Genomic DNA, 22,304 nt, shown 5'->3' with positions numbered 1-22,304 from the left:
TCATTATTTCAAGGCATTACTAGCTCAGCATCATTAGTTGGGACACTGGAAATGGAGTAATTAGGTTAGAGTTAAAATATGAAAAATATTTTCAATATGAGTACCTTTCACGTCTCAACAGTTCTCTTTTATGACTCTAAAATGAACTATTTTCGTAATCAATAGAATGCAATCAAATACTACCAATCAACCATTTCCTTTCGTTAGATGGAAAATGTTTAAAGGATCTCTTCAATAGCATCCATTTATTTACTTTCATTAAATAGCGTTGTACATCCAGTACTCGATATTTTGCTATCAGAATCTTTTACTCTAAACCAGTATATAACTAATTTTATGGGCCTTAGATATCTAAGTAATAATAGTATAATATATAGTTTCATATTTAGCAAATATTTGCAAAATAAAGCATATGGTTCGTGGTGGAATTGATATTTTTAGAAGGAATTGCACATACATGAACATGATTCATTTTCTTTGACTGTAGAAACAATACACTCCCACGATTACATTTTGCACACGTTGGCATGTGATAATGTAAAAAGGTTATTACTTACTGTCCATTTGCATATATTTATTCATTTCTGAAACTATTTATTTATTTATTTATTTATTTATTTATTTATTTATTTTAATTATACGACCAAAATAATCAACAATACATTGCCAATTGAAGAAAAAGAACTACAAATGAAGGGATCTTTTGATCACTTCAGACACCCCCAAACACACCTTTTGCTTGTTTGTTTTTTGTTGTTGTTGTTTTTGTTTGTTTATTTATTCCACAGATATTCTATAACTTGTGGGTATTAAAGCCTATTTCGCCAGATAATTCTGACTAAGTATACATATCTTATTTTAAATATAACATACCCGAGATCGCCCTTTAATATTTCCATATTTTTCCCCAAATATTATTATAATTTATTGTTGTTTTGTTTGATGCTTTGCTTTTGGCGAAGGAGTGGGTGTTATGATTTATTGATGAGTCTTTTGACTGTAGGTTTAGCGTTAGTCATTGTATGTAATTTCTTAAATTTCTTCATGATTACCGTGTATTTAATAACATATCGCATATCACTCTACTGTAATCTCTTCCGTAGCAAGTTTGTTTAGTTAGTGATACGTCACTTCCGCATACATATCGCGACAGTAATACCCTCACCAACTTTTTTTGAGGGTTATACTTTTGAATGTAGATATTCGTAAATGATGAAATATAAATTTATAACAGTAACGAATTTTTCTTCAGGTACAAAGGATTCAGAAATAAGTTTCAACATTTCATAAATGACCTGTAACCTCTTTAATGACCTCAGGCATTAAGGAGTACACGAACAATACTGGCATTCTACGTTCCAGTACAATAATACAGAAACAATATTTTAACTTACGATTCACATGGTACATAAACATTCACAAACTAACCATAATGTCTTAAACATGTTACCAGATTTAAGGTGATTTACGAGCGGAACAATTATAACCCATAAGTTACCACAATTATATTTTTGGGGGATATTATTTCCCTGCTTAATAATCACCCCTGCATAATCACGTCACCGATGTAAACAATGGCTGGGGAGGAAATGGAAGAGGTACCCTGATAAGCAATGTCCGTTCCTAACTATGTTGATGTAGAAAATATACATTATATTTAACTTCTTGTCAAAAACTATATTGATTACTGTTGGAGATAAACTGTAATTAAAACTTTTCCCCCAAAATGGCTCCCGAAGTTTGTTAAGAGCCTGCTAAAACTTATTTTAACTGAGCAGGTACTTTCTTTCTACGTAGATGGAATTTTTTTCAAGTGTTATTTTAAGCTTTTTTTCTCCACTAAAACTAAAATAAATCTGACGACTTATCAATGTCATTTTCTTAATTAATTTTTTATGATATGTTTGTTGAAGTTTAATATATATATATATATATATATATATATATATATATATATATATATATATATATATATATATATATATATATGTATGTATATGTATATGTATGTGTGTGTGTGTGTGTATGTTCCCGCTGATTAACTTTTGGAAGAAGGATAAGCACACGGCGAAGTTCCATATTCTAAGAGTGCATTTGTCAAGGAACACGATGATATATCTATTACCAGATTATTTACATTTATTTAACAGTAGGCCCTGCTAAACAAAATTACAAAATTAAAGGTAGGCACTTTATTTCAGCCTTGAACACCCCAAAAATTCTTGTATTATCGTTTAACGATTCGACATAATAACAACTGCGTAGTTGCATTAATTATTCAATAGAATTACGCAACCCATCTGTCGATTGTGTTCATGTGTATCATTACGCTTAGTTAAACTCGGTTCTCTTTCTTCCCGCGAGATGGTCATGCGTTAAACAGCGTGGAGTAAAACATATCTGATTTGAGGTTGTTTGTTTATTGTAAAACCACAAATATCTGACTCTTATTGAAAACTTAAAAACACAAAACTTTGTTCATGTAATTATTTCTTAAGAGACTATCAAGTGGCAGATAAAATAATTTCATTATGGTTGTGTACTCGTCTTGGGTCGTCAATATATCCACGAGAGAGAGAGAGAGAGTATTTTGGTATGTAGTGTGCATACTTCAACAGATAAAATGTAGATCATACTTTCACAGACACCGTAAATTCAATACATAATGAAACAGTATTAAAACGAGAGTACTTTTGTCAAATAATGTCAGAAAAAACTTTACCTTGTATTGAAATTCCACTGTTGTTATAAATATAAGGTCGAAATTTTGTATGAAAAAGAACCCATGTAATTATGTAATTAAGTGTTCCTATCTTTTGTTTCGTAGAAGAAGAGAGATGAACGCAGTCAGCATTAAAAAAGACAATAATTGTTTCAGTGACCCGATGTCTAACGGTAACAGAATGACGTCGGATCCAAGGATCAATGGCGATGCCAGAGTTGTCAACCTAACCAAATCTTCGACATCCTTGGTTTAATGTTTACCTACATGCATTATTATTCTCACCTATAATATCGTCGTAGTGAGTAGGTATAAATATTAAAAAACTTAATTTCAAGTCATATATGACTGACAAATTTTTAAAGCTACGTTAAAAATCCAAATCACACACACACACACACACACACACACATTATGTATGTTCATGAGTGTAAAGTTCTGCTGGATAAATGAAAACGATGAAAATACAGTAATTTTAAAATATAAAAAATGAGAAACAGAACTGAGGGTTGAACTATGGTAAAACAAGATACGGACTCAAAAAACTTTAAGTTGTTGGTACTAATGGCACGACACTCTTAACATAGTAATGGGGACAAAAAACTAACCCTGCTTGAACAACTTTCACGAAAACGCCAAGAACGACCGCAACGTAAATTCATTACAACAAACAAACTCACAAACCGACACACCCTGAATGGACCGCAAAGCACTGAAGTCGGTGTAACAGATATTTGACAAAAAACGTTGACTTTTGTTTATAGATGATAAAACTCAAATTAATTTGACTATGTTGAAGTACATATATACACACACGTACGCACGAACGCACATACATACATACATACATACATACATACATATTTTGCACATCCCACTCAGCAAAAACAAAAATTGCGTATACATTTGCTGATACTATCACAGGAGGACGCTTCACCCACACTATCCTCCGTCCCCTCCCTCTGCCCTCAGTGCCTTTCTAAGTCACCCTTTCTGCCCGTAAAGAGTTATCTTTTTCCAGTACACGAAAACAGTATTTAAAAATGTTTTCTATTTGTTCACTCTTTTTCTGTTTGGTCCGTGTAGAATAAACATAAAAACGTATTGCAGTCTGTTTCTACTTTCAATACGATGTTATTCTAAGCCATATCAACAGTATTATTTTATTTATATCGCTAAAGAAAACCACAAAAAAAAAAAAACTGCCCTTTGATCCCGAATGTGCCTCTTGCGTCAAAAGTGTATCTCTTGACCTCTGAGAAATTCCTAGCTGGAACACTGATATGAATTAATAACTCACTTCTAGCCTGCCATCCATAAATGTATCTGATTGGGGAAGGGTGGAAGGAGGTGGGGGGGAGGGCATTATATGGGTTCTTTGAGGCAATATCCCATTCGACAGATGTAAAAAAATTGGTGTTTATTTTTCATGCAGTCATGAAGTTTAGGACCTTATTTTGCAGCACGGGACGTACATGCATTTAAATAATACTTGTCCAGCCATTCATCAAGGTTTGGTTTAAAACCTAAAATACGACCACCGTGTATAATAAGCACAATGACGACCTTGTCTGTGCAAATCGCGGTGCAGTACATATACTGTTGAAGTTCGAGTTAATTACCGTATGAATGCGGATGACTTTGTAAGGCAGACAACAAGACAAAAAACAATCTCTCTCTCGATCGATCGATCGATCGAGAGAGAGAGAGAGAGAGTGTGTGTGTGTGTGTGTGTGTGTGTGTGAAACACATAGAAACCAAATGGACAAAATGTATACATACCTTATACGAAGGTTCATCTGAATCTATCATCGTTATTCTTCTTTTGCCGAAATATAATATGAAAACACAAAATCAAAGACAGCTGCTCAAATCAGTTAATACAAAATTCTCGTTATAATCTAGTACGTCACCTCTGTTCATGACACCAAACTAGTTCACTATATGACACTATATTTTGAATGATTTCACCTGTGCAATTGTTTCTTCTGATATACCCACCGCCTTTATTTCTTTGTGAACATTATGCCATACGAATCTTATGTAAAATCACGCTACAGATATTTAAACCACGTGTATCACGTAGTCAAGATTACAGCCTTTGCAGTTTGACAAATTTTCTGCCTCGAGGAATGTTTTTTAGTCCATGCATCATACACATGTCCTCAAAACGGTTGTTCATGTAAGAATGACAGGTAAAGGTACACCTACTTTGCCATGTTAGGTATTTGTGTATCCGACTGGGAGTGTCGGAGTTTGTGTATTTAGTGTGACGGCCATAAAGGTTAACACGGGTATTACGAAGCGTTAAGAATTCATCATAGCATTTTCACAGGTAAAAGCTATGAATATTTTATTCGGTAGTAGAAGTCCGGTGAACCAAAAGAAATATGAGAGTGAATGTCATTTAAGTTTTTTTTAAATCAAGCACAATTATTTCAAGCTGACATATTACAGGAAAATTTGAGCGGAGCTGTCAATAAAGAACTTGATATGACACGTCAGGTAAACAACCTGGTTTTATATTTCCTTTCTTTCTGTATAAAAACAGACACTACCAAATATAGAAATTTCTATATGACGTCACATATTTCTTCAAAGCGTCTTGATGACGCATTAAAAGTAAATCTTCACAAAAATAATAAAAATATATTGCAATGAAACGTGGATTATGAAATTAGTTATAATATCAAGTAATTAAAGAGAATCAGTTTAGCTGCTAAGAATCGGATTGCGTCGGATTTTGAGGGAGGTAAACGGGAACAAATACTGAGTTTAGAGCAGAAAAGCACACACTCAAACTCTCCAGTGTTACGATGGAATTGCAAAGTAGATTACTCATAACGGCACACAGAACTCACCAATAGTAAAAGTAGATTATTAAGAACGGTAAAAGTTGATTACTATAGAATGGTAAAAGTTAATTACTATAGACTGGTAAAAGTTGATTACTATAGAATGGTAAAAGTAGATTACTACAGAATGGTAAAAGTAGATTACTATAGAATGGTAGAAGTAGATTACGATAGAATGGTAAAAGTAGATTACGATAGAATGGAAAAAGTATATTACTAAAGGATGGTAAAAGTAGATTACTAGAGACTTTTAAAAGTAGATTACTATAGAATGGTAAAAGTAGATTACAATAGAATGGTAAAAGTAGATTACTATAGAATGGTAAAGGTAGATTACTATGGAATGGTAAAAGTAGATTACTATAGAATGGTAAAAGTAGATTACGATAGAATGGTAAAAGTAGATTACGATAGAATGGTAAAAGCAGATTACTATAGAATGGCAAAAGTAGAATACTATAGAATGGTAAAAGTAGATTACGATAGAATGGAAAAAGTATATTACGATAGAATGGTAAAAGTAGATTACTAAAGGATGGTAAAAGTAGATTACGATAGAATGGTAAAAGTAGATTACTATAGAATGGTAAAAGTAGATTACTATAGAATGTTATTACTATAGAATGGTAAAAGTAGATTACTATAGAATGGTAAAAGTAGATTACTATAGAATGGTAAAGTAGATTACTATAGAATGGTAAAAGTAGATTACGATAGAATGGTAAAAGTAGATTACTATAGAAGGGTAAAAGTAGATTACGATAGAATGGTAAAAGTAGATTACTAGAGACTTTTAAAAGTAGATTACGATAGAATGGTAAAAGTAGATTACTATAGAATGGTAAAGTAGATTACTATAGAATGGTAAAAGTAGATTACTATAGAATGGTAAAAGTAGATTACTATAGAATGGTAAAAGTAGATTACTATAGAATGTTAAAAGTAGAATACTATAGAATGGTAAAAGTAGATTACGGTAGGATGGAAAAAGTATATTACGATAGAATGGTAAAAGTAGATTACTAAAGGATGGTAAAAGTAGATTACGATAGAATGGTAAAAGTAGATTACTATAGAATGGTAAAAGTAGATTGCTATAGAATGGTAAAGTTGATTACTATAGAATGGTAAAAGTAGATTACGATAGAATGGTAAAAGTAGATTACGAAAGAATGGAAACAGTATATTACTAAAGGATAGTAAAAGTAGATTACTAGAGAATGGTAAAAGTAGATTACTATAGAATGGTAAAAGTAGATTACTATGGAATGGTAAAAGTAGATTACTATAGAATGGTAAAAGTAGAATTACTATAGAATGGTAAAAGTAGATTACGATAGAATGATAAAAGTAGATTAGGACAGAATGGAAAAAGTATATTACTAAAGGATGGTAAAAGTTGGTTACTAGAGAATGGTAAAAGTAGATTACTATAGAATGGTAAAAGTAGATTACTATAGAATGGTAAAAGTAGATTACGATAGAATGGAAAAAGTATATTACTAAAGGATGGTAAAAGTAGATTACTATAGAATGGTAAAAGTAGATTACTATAGAATGGTAAAAGTAGATTACTGTAGAATGATAAAAGTAGATTACGATAGAATGGTAAAAGTAGATTACTATAGAATGGTAAAGGTAGATTACTATAGAATGGTAAAAGTAGAATACTATAGAATGGTAAAAGTAGATTACGATAGAATGGAAAAAGTATATTACGATAGAATGGTAAAGGTAGATTACTATAGAATGGTAAAAGTAGATTACGATAGAATGGTAAAAGTAGATTACTATAGAATCGTAAAAGTAGAATTGCTATGGAATGGTAAAAGTAGATTACTATAGAATGGTAAAAGTAGATTACTATAGAATGGTAAAAGTAGATTAATATAGAATGGTAAAAGTAGATTACTATAGAATGGTAAAAGTAGATTACTATAGAATGGTAGAAGTAGATTAATATAGAATGGTAAAAGTAGATTACTATGGAATGGTAAAAGTAGATTACTATCGAATGGTAAAAGTAGATTACGATAGAATGGTAAAAGTAGATTACTATAGAATGGTGAAAGTCGATTACTGTAGAATGGTAAAAGTAGATTACGATAGAATGATAAAAGTAGATTACAATAGAATGGTAAAAGTAGATTACGATAGAATGGTAAAAGTAGACTACAATGGAATGGTAAAAGTAGATTACTCATCACGGCACACAAAACTTTCCAGATTTTATTCAGTGCCATCACGTGTTAAAATGGCGCAGACTATTACAAAAACGAGCATTGTCAGTATTTACCTCACAATTACAAATTAAAAATTCCTATTGAAAATTTACACATATTGCTTTTGGGGTCGGTCCAAGTTCCTACTGGAAACCTACATCAATTTTGCATTGGGGTCAGTCTAAATTCCAACTGGAAATTTATATATATTGCTTTTTTTAGGTCGGTCTAAATTCCTACTGGAAATTTACATATGTTGCTGGTGGGATCGATCTAAATTCCTACTGGACATTTGCATATATTGCTGATGGGATCGGTCTAAATTACTACTGGAAATTTAATATATTGTTGGTGGGATCGAACTAAATTCCTACTGGACATTTGCATATATTGCTGATGGGATCGGTCTAAATTACTACTGGAAATTTAATATATTGCTGGTCTGATCTGTCTAACATCTAAATAATGTTAACTGCAATGAAATAAACATCTTTGACACAACCATCATACATGACTAATGCGGCACTCCTAATGACGTTGTTTATGTCGACACAGCATGTGTTTTTGTATATTTTTTTTATTACTGATCAAAAACCAATTAAAATTCATGTTTTAAAGTACCATTCATTATTTGTTCTTTTTAGAATGACACACATTCTGGCACTTTTAATCTAAAGATTAGAAAATATCTTCCTCAAGTAAAATTCGTTGCTTTTCCTAGAACAATACGGGTAAATTACAAATATACCGCTTTTTCTCTAAACTTGACTCACACCTAATTCACGAAATTAAGTGCTCAATCTCCCAAGTCGAAAATTGCCGACTGCATTACCTCCAAAAAGTCTAGTTCGGTTTGTTGTCACTTATGACGTCGTTCCTGAACGAGTAGACAATGCACTACTGTTTTGATGTACTGACTGAACGGGCATCTCAGATAAAAGAATTGTGTAACAAACAGTCGATGTGTTTTATCAAAAACTAAAGTGCACAAAAGGGACAAGGGGAAAGACGTAAAATATGACTGTACACATTTAATCTTGTCCAACCGAGAAGTATCACAAAGATCTGCTAGAACTGTTAATTCTAACACCTTTTCAATCAGATTACAAACAATAAAATTATCAAAACAACCTGTCTACAACAAATGTATCACACCCTGATGCCTCAGACTTACATTGATTATACGAATGATTAAGCACTAGATCGAATCATCCGAAAGTCTGCAGGGCTTATTTCAAGAATCTCCTACGGTTGCATACCGTCGACCTAAAATTCGGAAGTCATTGTTGATATGTAACAAGGTAACGTCGGGCAAGATAACATTCTCGTACATTCGTAAAGACAAGTGCTGCCTAATCGTTCCAAAGTACGGCCACAGGAGTTGGCTTTGCTATATCAATCAAATGCTGGAATATTCAGCCAAAAATGTATTTTAGTTCCAGACACGCATATTACGTGTCCTGGGTCAATGTATGTCGGCAAAAACGATGACCTCGGAAAGCGATTGAATAATCCACAATTTTAACATTCGCGGTAAAGCAAGCCCAAATTTTGACAACCACTGGATCTCAACTGGCCATTCGATTTCATTCAGTATCGATATGCTACTGATTGACATTCGATATCATTCGGTTTCGATATGCTTCCCATTGAATCTGACCCACGTTGGACACATACAGAATGCACACATAAGAAACGATAATGGATTATGCAACCGAGAACTCGGACGAATTTAGTCTGTATGGAAACAATGGACCTTGCACGAGATAATAGATCGCTCCCCTCCCCACTGTATTTCATGATATGTCAACCTGCTAACTTCTGAAAAACATTCAGATTTTAGCAAAGAAATGTTTCAATTATAGTTACAGCTTCATTAAAAATTATTTTGGTATTTTTAAAATTTTAAATTGCCTGGTTGCATACATCATTCTGCAATAGACAAGATTTATATTTGTATTTCAAGTTCTTATAGTAATAACACAAATAATTTTTACTTCATTAAATTCTGAAAGTCAATTTTATAACGGCTTTAGAACATATTCATTTTACTATATACTAAAATGTATTTAGTACATAGTAATATCTTATTAATTTTAACTGACATTTCTTTATACTGGCAAAAGTGTGAATATTTATTCTTTAGAAGTATAACCATTTGAAACTTTTAATATGTTGATGCAATGGAATTATGATCAGTGCTGTATCTGGCTGTAAACATGTAAATACAAGCTTAATATATTGAAAGGTTAATATCTGAAACAATTCTTTCATCACTTGTCTATAATTAAATACAATTTTCATTCCCTATCCTTCTTGCGGCTCACTGACTTGAAGTAAAAGTCACTCAATTGTATGAAAGATGGAGGCGATGATACATTAAAATGTTCCTTTTTAAACAATAAAATAATGCCATCTTGGTTCCAGTGCTTCCTGCAGAAGAAAAGCCATACACAACAATGGAAACGTTAACGAAGTCATGCAAAATGTGCAACTATATAAGATATCCAATTAATTATTGCAACAATCAGCTTGTCGGAGGAAAATGGCGAACTAAAGCGATGTCTGGAGGTGTATCAAATTACGCTTGCTGATTGGTCAATAGATTGCCGTGACTGACACGAACGCTTGCTGATTGGTCAATAGACTGCCGTGTCTGACACGATAGGTCAATTAACTTCCCTAATATTTCAATCAGACGTCAGTTTACGACACTTTCAACAATGCAGATAGTTCTGGATTCTATTCATGGATTATTATTATTATTATTATTATTATTATTATTTCGATTTATATCAAATTTATCTGGTTCTCTGTACGGATAACTCGCATTTACGCGGAGTACCCATCTGTAATTATGTATTGTAGGACAAAGGTTTCCTCTTCTAAGTAGTCGTACATTTGAAACCTTTTTAACTGATTTTTCCTTCTTAATCATTTATTTTTGGTCTGTAAGTTGCGAATGCCCTAAGGAAGAGCTTGGCCCGATTAGCTTAAAACGCGCGCGCGTGTGTGTGTGTGTGTGTGTGTGTGTGTGTGATGTAAAGACAAACTCTGATCCATTATAATGTTGTGTGGGTGTATATATTTATTACTTTACAAAACGCAATTTCAATTGGCAGATTATAGGAAATTGTTTAAGGACAGTATGCATTTCCATTTGACTTAGGGAATTATACCTAATTATACCTATTCCAACGGGCGCTATTGCCATACGTCGACATGATACAATTTCTTGTTACCTATTGCCTTTTATTTTTTAGAACTTTTACAGTGATATCAGCATAGCCTACACCTTTTACTGTGATATATGATGGAACAAATATATATATATATATATATATATATATATATATATATATATATATATATATATATATATATATATATATATATATATATATATAGAGAGAGAGAGAGAGAGAGAGAGAGAGAGAGGGAGACAGACAGACAGACAGACAGACAGAGACAGAGAGAATCAGCTTCGTTTTTGGACATAATTTCGAAAACAGAATTTAATGTATTCCTGTCATTTTTAGTTTTAAATAATTTTTACACATTGATTATTAAAAAGATGGCCCGCTACAGTGTTCTGTATGAAAATCATGAAAACAATATTTATCTTCTGTTTAATATAGCCGTATTTTAGATTTATGTCAGATGCAACGAATGGAGGGGCACTTGCTAGGGTTCTTTATGGTCCATAGAGAATCCTTGCCACTACATCAATAAAATAAGCTGCTTTATAAAACTAAATATATAAAAATATAATAAAATTAATAATAAAATTAACAAAAATGTTACGTTTGCAGGTATATTATGTTCAAAATAGACGCTGTACATTCACGGTAAGAGATCACACCCTTAGAAAGAATCTAAGCGTGGTCGGTGTCAAAGCCAAAGTTTGAAATTTATGAAAGTTCACACGCAAAGTGAGACTTTCACATTTCATAATGACAGAGATTCAAATATAGTCTGATTAGTCAATAGGTCTTGTAAAATGATAAACAAGTGTTTGAAAGTACCCTCACAGTCATGTTCTCTGGAAATAGCAACAACATCACAGTGTTTTGATAAGTCTATCACAACAGTAGCAGATGACACAAAACACGTACTTGACCACAAAAATGTCAAGCAGCCACCATCTTCAACAAACAGTGTAGTAACTCATTGACTGGGTATTAAGTTATGAGTGGAAGGTATTCAGTATCTTTACTTTCACATTACCGCAGCACATTCCATGCATACTACTAATGGTTTGTAATGAAATAGACATCAAGTATATCTATAAATGTTACAATCAATTCCGTATGATAAATTTTGAATCAGGTTCCTCAAGCATTACGTTATTAAATGTACACTTGCACCAACTGGAATTTTGCTCCTCCTGCAAAAATGAAAAAACGTGTTTGCTTTGTTCATGAAATACCTATAAAATGTAAAGTGAGTACGTGTAGTTAAGTTCTTTGTCTATCTTTCGGGTCCACCCAGGGAGTTTTTGATTGGTATGACTATGTCATTTTAAGACGAAAGTACGGTTTTCACTCAGTCTGACAAACTGATTGGTATTGAGTCGACATTCAATAACTTCATCATTCCAAAGAACCGTGATTCTTTTGATTACATATTTTTCACGAACTAAAAATAAACAGAGAACAAACCAAACACGTTAATCGGGATATAATCTCCAAAACAAAATCCCCTCCCACGATGAGCGGGATATAATCCCCAAGACAAAAAACCCCTCCCCCGAACGAAACAACGTAGTTCACAAAATAATCTCGCATTGATAATAACATTTCGGATCTCACATTCAAAGCGGATAATAACTTCTCACAATGTGCCATACCTGTGATGTTTTCAAGATTTGAAAGCTCTTATTGTAAATGAAATTAATTCAGTGAAAATCAAATATAAAAGAAAAAAAAACTTATACCCCAGTTCGTGATCGGATATTTAACAACATTATCTCCTATGGGGTGGCTCACAGCTTGGGCGAATGAGTCGAGTAATACAAAACCACGATAGATTAGAAAGCCTATCGTATTATGGGTATGATTCACAGGTATTGCTTACTAAACGAAGAAGAATTCGAATTTTGTTGTTGATAAAAAGTTTAAAGATTAGAATCTCATTAAAAGACTTAAACTACCGAATTAGCCATGTGATTAATTAATCGCAGTTTCATGTCTATTTTCATTTACTGCATGAAAATTAACTGTTATTTTCTTTAACTTTACTGCGTTTCATTTTTACTTCTAGAGCTAACCACCCTTATCTCCACCCTTATATTTTACATTTTCTGTTTAATACTGATATTATATATTGGGATTATAAATTTGTAATTTTAGTTAATAACTTGTATCTCTGCTAAATGTATATATGTTTCAATTGTTGCTCAGATTTTCTTTCCTCTCACTTTGGAGTCTAATTATTCTTATGTATGTATGTATGTATGTATGTTTTTACAGTGCTGACTATTTAGCGCCAAGTAAGTTTGGACATTCATAAAAAGACATACAAAAACAAAGAGAAAGGAAAAAAATCGCAAATCTTCAAAGTCAGATCCTTACACAAACCTATCTCTTTTAAGTACCCGAAGCCCTTCTCGACTGGAGCACAACATTCCTCGCATGTCCACAGCGTGGCTTCAATTAGTAGCCTCTTACACCCTGCACGAGGGCGCATCTGGCGTTTATTTAAGGGAATTTATCCCTTGTCTGCAAGGGGAGATCTCATAGGTTATGCCACTGTTGTGTGTACTGTAGTTATTATATAATATTTATGCACACATTTTGACCTTGAATGTCTTGTTGATGCTGTTAGATACTCTAAATGAAGACCAAAGTCAGGGTGAAGAGGTAGTTCCTTCAGTGACCTCGCTACATAAAATGGAAGAAAGGCATTTCAATATTCGTCTGATAAAGAGTTCGTTATACTTAAAAGCTACCTGAGGATTGCAATGTTTTATAACAAAGAAAGACAAGTTATGTGAATTAGAAGGTCCCTTCTCTCCGTTTCATAATGTTTAAGAAGAAAACAAATGTGTTGTTTTAAAATTTTCTTTCAAACAAAACTGGCGGTCAGAATATCTACTGATGTTGTCACATTTTCCACCCGCTTATCAGTCGCACTTGTAAACATTGAGGAATTGGGACAGAGAAATTCTTGGCAAAAGAAGTCATTTTACTTCTGCTAGGTATATCTATATTGTGTGTTTAACACTTGACCGCTCCGGTGGCCTAGTGGTTAGAGCGTCCGCCGCGGATGCAGGAGGTCGTGGGTTCGATCCGAGTCATACCAAAGACTTATAAAAATGGTACATAAAGCTGCCTCGCTTGGCGTTCAGCATTAAGAGGTTACTGTTAGGACTGGTCGGCCTGATGTCAGGATAATGTGACTGGGTGGGACATCATGCTACATGTCTGCGGCATGATGCCCCAGTGCTAGACATCACTATAAACTGCCACACTAGACATCGTAGCGATATGACTAGAAAATGTTTAAAATCCAATTCAGACACACCCACACACACACACACACACACACACACACACACACACACGTTTAACATTTGTCCGTGACTGTAGATTATGTGATAATTCGTAAATAACATATTAGATAGCTATTGTCTGTCCATGATTGTAGATTATACTTTAAGATGATAATCATTTGCAAGCAACGTGTTTTCTTGGAGTTGAGTTCAGGGCATTTCTTTCTCCCCAGGAACTAACTACGGTCTGCCTGTTGTTTGTAAGGTTATTTTGCTAAGATTGAAATAAACAGATCCAGCCTTGTTTGCGAACTTGATGGAAAATTCGACTGGAAATAACCTGGATCCAGGGTATTTTGTTGTGTAACCCGTCAGGTGACAATCTGGATATAAGTAAGAAGAAGTAAACAATTTGTAATTGCTCTCTTAATATCAGTTTTTTAGTTGGTTGGTTCAGTTATAACTTGAGTGAAAACATTTATTTAAATTATTAGTTGGAATTATAAGTGCTTCTTGACTGTTTGGACTAAAACTCTATTTTGGGATTATTGTGAATTCATTCAAGGCATTCTGGATTATATCACTGTGATACATCGAGACTATTAGCAAATTGGTACATTCAAGAAAGTTGGTACATCAGCACATTCAAGACTGGAATTCGTTCGGAACACCACTGAAATTCATTCGGAACACTATATTCTTTGGACTTGCGATATAACTTTTAGGATTATTTGGGGTATAATTCACAATACTGTAAATTCTTCTTTCATTTTCTTTTTTTTTAACTTAGAGAGTTTACTTGTTTATTGAATTTTACAAAACTTGATGAGTTTTTTTCCGTTACTGAGATTAAGACCATATAGTCGTAACACTTCGTATTGTTATATCCGCGACGGCGGTAGGAAGACTGAGTAAAACATACCTAACGTCATTTCAAATCAATACACACGAACATTATTAATGAGAGAAAACTCACGGAGATCAACAGAGCTGGCTGTCGTCATTCTGATATGCATATAACGGTATTTAAGATCCGTTTTCCGTGAGAATGCCTTCTAGGGGTCAGTGTCGCAGACTTATAGGGGTCATTATCTCAGGATTAAGTACGTTAATTGACTTGTAACGCATCTGATGCTCTCAGTTTAGGATGAGTGAGTTTAATATACGAAGAACAGTCATGGGATGCCCGTTCAATCTCGTTTTTCAGCACATGATAGGATAGACATAATCATCCAGTATATCTGGCGATGGAAAAATCCGGGAAAGCCCTGGGAAGAAGAACCACCGACCGGCGGAAAGCTACTGGCAAGCTTTCATTCCCACGTTGGCCAAGCATGTGTTTTGAACCCACAAGAACAGAGGTGAGATATCAGTGGTCTGTAAAAGAAAGTACCTTTGACCACTTTACTACCCGGGGCGTTTGATTGGACGTGAACTCATCGGCTACTTCAGTGTGATTATAAGTTAAGAAATTTTAAAAAATCCATAATAAATAGTACATTTTATCTCTGAAGCAGATGACTTCAAAAAATTGTATTCCAGTGTTATAAGTTAAGAAATCGCATATATTGCGTAGATTTTACTATGTATCACATTAACTGTGTTAATTATTACTTAATCACATATCCTGATGTCGATTAAACAGACTGAATCTTATTCTCGCCGGATCTGCGTCACCTATGCACATTTTTTAAAGAGCAGTTAAGAGAAATGATTGACAGTTAATCTTCACGTATCATTTAGATTGATGATATGATATGCAGTTATTAACCTCCAGAAATATTGCAAATAAAAATCGTCCCCAAGAATATCAAATTTTGTGAAGTTTGAGTATTAGTTTCAACAAAAGAACATGTTTTCCAAAGTGAGATATATTTTTAAAACACGATTACGATGCTGAATAGTATAATTCAGATTTTCACACACAGAAAGCATGACTATTCCAAGGCAACGTCTTGAATATTCAATTATTTTCAGCAGGCTAGTTAATATTATTCTATTCCTAAAATAAATTCCACATACAACAATGAAATGAATACCCTTTGTACCAATCTTACTGGATTTAAAGAAAAAGATCAAGTTATTTTTTTACAGTAAGGTCATCCAAAATTTTGCTATTATTAATAGGGAACGTGGTAGCAAAGCAGCGACGTCTACCTTTCTTATCGGAACTTGACAGACTGATCCTACTTTATATATTAATGTAGACGAGAATGAGACTATTTCATGTGATGATTGACTTCTAATTTGTCTACGATAACACGTAGAGATATTAATTTTGTACCCCAGGCGTCGCCCATTAGTGATACGTCAGATGTCATGGGATACTTGCTCGGTAGTTATTTGTTGACATTAGAAACTAATGCGCACAATCAACAATTATATTACAGATTCGATACAGTTGAATGTTCTTAAGATTTACAACTTCAATTAAATGTGTTTTCATTTTCATTTCATCTATTACGAGAGGGGTAGCCATGATAATAAATACAAAAAACAATTTGCCATATGTATAACAAAGATAACACTGGTAATAAAATTATTCTGGATATATCAACACAAAACTATAGATTTCTCTGTAATAAGGTCATAAAGACGATATCAAAATTGTTGCTCAGAAATCAAGAACGATATAGTAGATTTCAACATTGATTATGTGATTAATGGAGGTGATTTTAACTTAGTCACGGCTCTATAATTGTATAGCTTTTGACGAGACGAGAATGCCAAAACTATGAATAAGGTAAAAATAAGATGCAAAACTTGCCCAGGGCAAGAGAGATAGTTCTTGATATATGTTCAGAACATTATTTGGTTGACATTTAAGCGAGAGAAAAATATTGGTTCATAAAGATACACCTGGAGGAAATGATCACCCGATTAAACAAACCAGGCTAGACTGTTGTTTTTGTTGTTTTTTTTTAATTTTAGAAGATTTTTTAAATAATGGTTGAAGAACTTTCTCGGTAGGAGACCACATAACTGTCCATTCTCTTGTAAAGTTGACTCTGACGATACAACACTATGAAAATCAATATATTTCCTGATTCTAATTTTGAGCAAATTCCGGCTTCTGCGTCAGTTTTAACACAAAAAAATAAAAAATAAACTTTCGTTTGAAATGACACTGTTAGAAATTAGGGTTATACCCTCTCAGACTGGGGAAATATTGGGGAAAATATTCGTACTCTATGTGATCTGATGTTTCCAAGGGAAAAAGCATTTAAAAACTTCTCTTACCTGACTTTTTAAAAGCCTTTGATTCTGTTGCATGGCTCTTCTTTAAAAACGTTTCAAATTTTTAAAATACTGATGTGACTTGAAAACTTGGATAAAATAGTTTTAGAAAAAATATTAAATCTGATATTGTTGTAGATTGACAACGTTCATCTTTCTCTGAAGAGACCAAGGGTGGCTGAAAGGTGGATTTGGGTGATCGCCAGAACAGCTCACTGACATTACATCTTTATCCGCGTGGATTCGAGTCTTGACTGCCAACGTGGGAATGTGAATAAGCTTGCCAGTAGCTTCCCGTATGTTGGTGGTTCTTCCCGGGTTTTTCCTCCTTAAAAAATATACTGGCCGCCATTTATGTCATATCGTGTGCTGAAAAATGGGGTTAAACCCACACACCAGTCATCTTTCTTTGATATTTGGAGAGGCTGCAGACAAGGTGACCTCTTCCAATGTGTGTTCCTATTATGTGCAGAGATATTTACTCACATGATGAGGAATACTCCAAATATTAAAGGAATACAAACAAATCCTCAGAACATGTTTAGTATGCAGATAAGAAACACTCAGTCTTGGTTGCTCCGAACAGTTCCTTACATCCATTTAATAATACCATATAAACTGGGTCCCTGACATCCCTTTAAAAATACCATATAGACTGAGATTCGTCTGGATTTATTTACCTAGGCATGCAATTTTCCACAAAGCTAAACAATATGGTTAAACCAAGCTATAAAATCAAAGTCAGGGAAATAAAAAATATTACAATATTACTGTTGTAGTGGTCAAACGATCATTAACCCCCTTTGGGTAAAATTACATTTATTAAAAGTTTGGCGTTGTCAAACCATACTTATCTATATAGGATTTTACCAAATTCACTTTACAGTGCAATTGAAGAACTAGATTTTCTTTTTGATACGTTTGTATAGAATGGGGCAAGAAACTAAATTAAAAGAAAAAGTAATTATTAAAGAGTATCACGAGGGTGTCCTTAAAATAGTTTATATCAATGTCTTTGTAGATTCTACTAAGGTAGCGTAGATCAATTTGGTCTTTGTTCGTTTGTTATTTTTTGTAATTTTGTTTCTTGTGTGGGTTTTAACGACACTTTCAACACATTATTGGCAAGGAAATTGGAACCAAGTGCATTTTCCAAGGACACACCGAGGCAGCCGACCTAGGATGGACTGGGTGCATATCGAATCCGCAACCCTTCGATTACGAATCAGACGCTCCAGCAACTAAGCTACGGCCGCTCCGTATTCTGGATCAGAAAAATGATTAACTCTTCAGTAAAAATGGAAGAAAAGTGTATGTGCACTTTTTCCAAACACAGAAAACTTGTTCCTATTTGGAGTAGATTTTATAAAAAAAAAAAAAGAGTGAATAAATACCTGATCAAGTTTTGGAAAGATATATTTTCAGCAATATATAAAGTTGTGTCACAAGTTTACTTTTGAAAACAAAAGAATTTCTTCAAAAAGCACAAATATGGACGAATCTTAATATCATTACTAAAAATTATAGTGTAATTTACAAACAATGGACGGAACAAAATTATATATCAACTACTTGTTGACGCAAATAGTTTATGAATCAATTTAGATAATTTTCGTAGTAAAATAGGATCCATGCCAATTTTATAGTCTTCCTGGGGTTTCAAGTGTCATTCATATGTAAAGAATTAGCTTTTATGTCAGTATCTATTGCAATATACAATAAAGGTAAGCGGTATTACAGGCCTACCGCGGTATTTTGTTTCCGGTGGTATGTATCATGGTACCGGTACTGAACCCGTATATCATTAATTTCCCTGAACCGATATGTCGATAGTTGCCGTCAGTAAGGAATGTACGGAAATTCCCGATGACTCTTGTTTTAACTTTAATAATACTAAAAGCATATTTTCATTATGCATGATAAAATAGTTCCCCCCAAAATATCTTTCCATTTTTAAAAAAGTTGCACCTGTCACAAATTAATGATGAATATTACAAATATAATTGTATTTATGGTATTTTAATCACGTACTTGAGACGTGTCACGTATGTCCAAGAGGTGGCCAAATTCAGTGTTGTGAAACATATTCCGACCAAATCCAACTTTCCGAAAAATGTAAGAATACAAAAATAAAAAACACATGTCATGTTTTAGTTATTTCCTGGCATATTTGAATGTGTTAAGTATATGTATTCATTTGTAGATATCAAAGCATCCTACGATTTTCTGGAGCGAACTTGTTTTCAGTCTGAACGTCACTTAATTCCTCACGTCCACTAAATACTTTCTCGTTTGTTGAGTGTTTTATTTTTACTGGCCCTCTCTGTTAAAGGTCACCGGCCATACTCCACATTTTCCTTTTTATATCAAATTTGCATTACATGATGAAAAATAGTTATACTCGCACAAAAAAAATTATCAAGTGTAAAGAAGAAATAATAATTTAATTACTCGAAATAGCAGTATACAACGCTGGTACTTCCCATTAGTTACAATTTCCCACCTATAGAGGACGCAACCGGAAATGACATACATTTATCCCTACAAGACGAAGTACATATACATGTATTGTCGAAAAATAAAAACACTATAAACTATAGATAGGGAATATTTTAGATGAAACTAATGAAAACCAATTTACTGTTCAGCTTTATATCGGTATGTGTGCACGATGCACTAGACTGTGTCTCTTTCAAAACTGTTCCACTGTTTCAATTTATTTTGAAAATTCCCGTTAATACAGGTAAAAAGAATCAATGCTGGCTTCCCTGTGTTGACAAACTTTACATATATATATATATATATATATATATATATATATATATATATATATATATATATATATATATATATATATAAAGATGAAAGAACCAAACTTGACTTCCTTTTGTCGGCCGACTTCAGAAGAAAAAATCGGCACACTAAAAAGATACCAAAGTCAATTTTACGGGGTTGGTTTGCATTGCAATAAAATAACCTATGTATTTGATATCCTGTCGGTAAGTTTAAACAATGAGTTTATTGCTCCATCCCAGTTTAGTTTATCACCCGGGCTTCTATTTGTTTGCCATATGTAATCATAACTGATGTTTGAAGGGCAAATATTATACACAATAATAAATTGCTTTAATAATACTTTTGTAACCTATGCTTGCAAAAAGATTATCATTTGCACTCACACTGAATGTACTTTAAAATAAGGATTTTTTTTATTATTCGTGAGATACCGACTTATAGTTAACCTGGATACAATACAATCTGGGTCAATTTGCAACAAGTAACTTATCAGGCGTAAATGGCAGGTGCCTTCAAGCAATCGGGTGATACTTTCGTCTCATTTGCGATTTTGTTATTTGACATAAGCGATACACACTACACTAAGAATGCATACCCATGCCGGCATCCGCTACACATACGGATTTCTTGGATATATATATTTTTAAAATAATTTTCGCATGATGAAAAAAGAAGGAATATATGATAACAATGCAAGGTTAATTTCTTTCATGTTATTTTCAAACAAGTGTATGTTTATCAATTTATTTTGCACCGTGAGTGGGGGGGGGGGGGCACAAATTAAACGCAAAATTATTTCCTTTCTAATTTGTACGGAATAATGGAGCAAATATGATTGACGATATTGACCAGTAATAACAAGCTTTCAATTTACGTGCGCAAACACTAAGACAACTTGAAAAATAAAAACAAACAATAAAATTAACTGGTAAGAGCTTCATATTGCAGCAACTAAATACTGACAAAATGCTCAAGATTGTTCTCTCTCTCTCTCTCTCTCTCTCTCTCTCTCTCATGCGTAATCTAGTATATATTGTATGCAGCTGTGTTACAACGTGAAGTCTACAATTAAGTATATTTGTTATAATGTCTCATGTACACTACCCTTAGCAAAATGTATACGTATTATGTAGAATATTATCTGTTACGTATTTTTGTTTTATAAATGATTATTGATAATTTGACCAGAAGACTTAAATTGAGAATGTCGTTGTGCAGATGCATATATTTGTTAGCATTTAAAATGTATATAAATATTTTAATTAGAACAAGCAAGATATGTCAGTTTGTGTTTTCTCTCATAAATATGTACGTTACGAAGTATGATTATTTTCTTTCAAAGAATATCGAAATAGTTTTTTTTTCTTCTCTCCCCTAAAACCTATCTTACATAGCATCTACTTTTTTGTTAAGTTTGGCCGAATTGTATTTCGAGTTAGGCCGAATTGTCTTTGGGCCAAATTCACTATAATCCTGCATAAATGATACAACTTTCCCATCCCTCCCCTATTCGATCCCACAGATTAAATACACTTTTTTTCTGGCAAACATGGTTTTTCGGAAAAATAAAGAACGCTTTTTCCCATCATCACTCTTTTGGTTACATCCGTATGCAACACAGTGCACCATATTTGCTGTACAAAAGCACGATCGCACGCTATATCACATAGACATTTACGTGGGGAAATTAAGCACTTGAATGGCTAGGTTGAATAGAATTGATAAACGTACGTCATATCCGGTTTTGGCACGCGGAAACTACCGATTGTTTACGGAGATTGCCGAATCATTTTTTCATTTTATAAAGAGGAGTTTTAAGTCTAATTAAACATTTTTATGGTGTGCATGCATAACCAATGCGTTTTGTTTATAACTATAATAATATCACACGTTTGTACAATATAGGTGGCAGGTGACCTTTAACTGTATTGCCCTGTTGCTGGCATCCCGCTCAAAGTTTCGATACCTAATATATGTTG

General features: G+C 33.3%; 1 protein-coding gene across 3 annotated transcripts in view; it reads right to left on the bottom strand.

Moving 5' to 3' along the window:
* The window catches only part of LOC149784383 (uncharacterized), a 108,263-nt gene that overhangs the window by 60,405 nt on the left and 25,554 nt on the right, over positions 1–22,304 (bottom strand). The window contains exon 1 of one of the 3 annotated variants that reach the window (XM_089932446.1): positions 4,505–4,875. The exons of the other annotated variants lie outside the window; for them this stretch is intronic. Coding sequence (XP_089788572.1) covers positions 4,505–4,534 — 30 coding nt within the window. The 5' untranslated portion in view covers positions 4,535–4,875. Of the gene's footprint in view, positions 1–4,504; positions 4,876–22,304 lie in introns of those variants that run through there. 3 annotated transcript variants of the gene reach the window in all.

Source organism: Sinohyriopsis cumingii, chromosome 14 (genome assembly GCF_028554795.1).
Source record: "Sinohyriopsis cumingii isolate HCF-2022 chromosome 14, ASM2855479v2, whole genome shotgun sequence".
Lineage (NCBI taxonomy): Eukaryota > Metazoa > Mollusca > Bivalvia > Unionida > Unionidae > Sinohyriopsis > Sinohyriopsis cumingii.
This window is presented reverse-complemented; position numbering and strand designations above follow the sequence as displayed.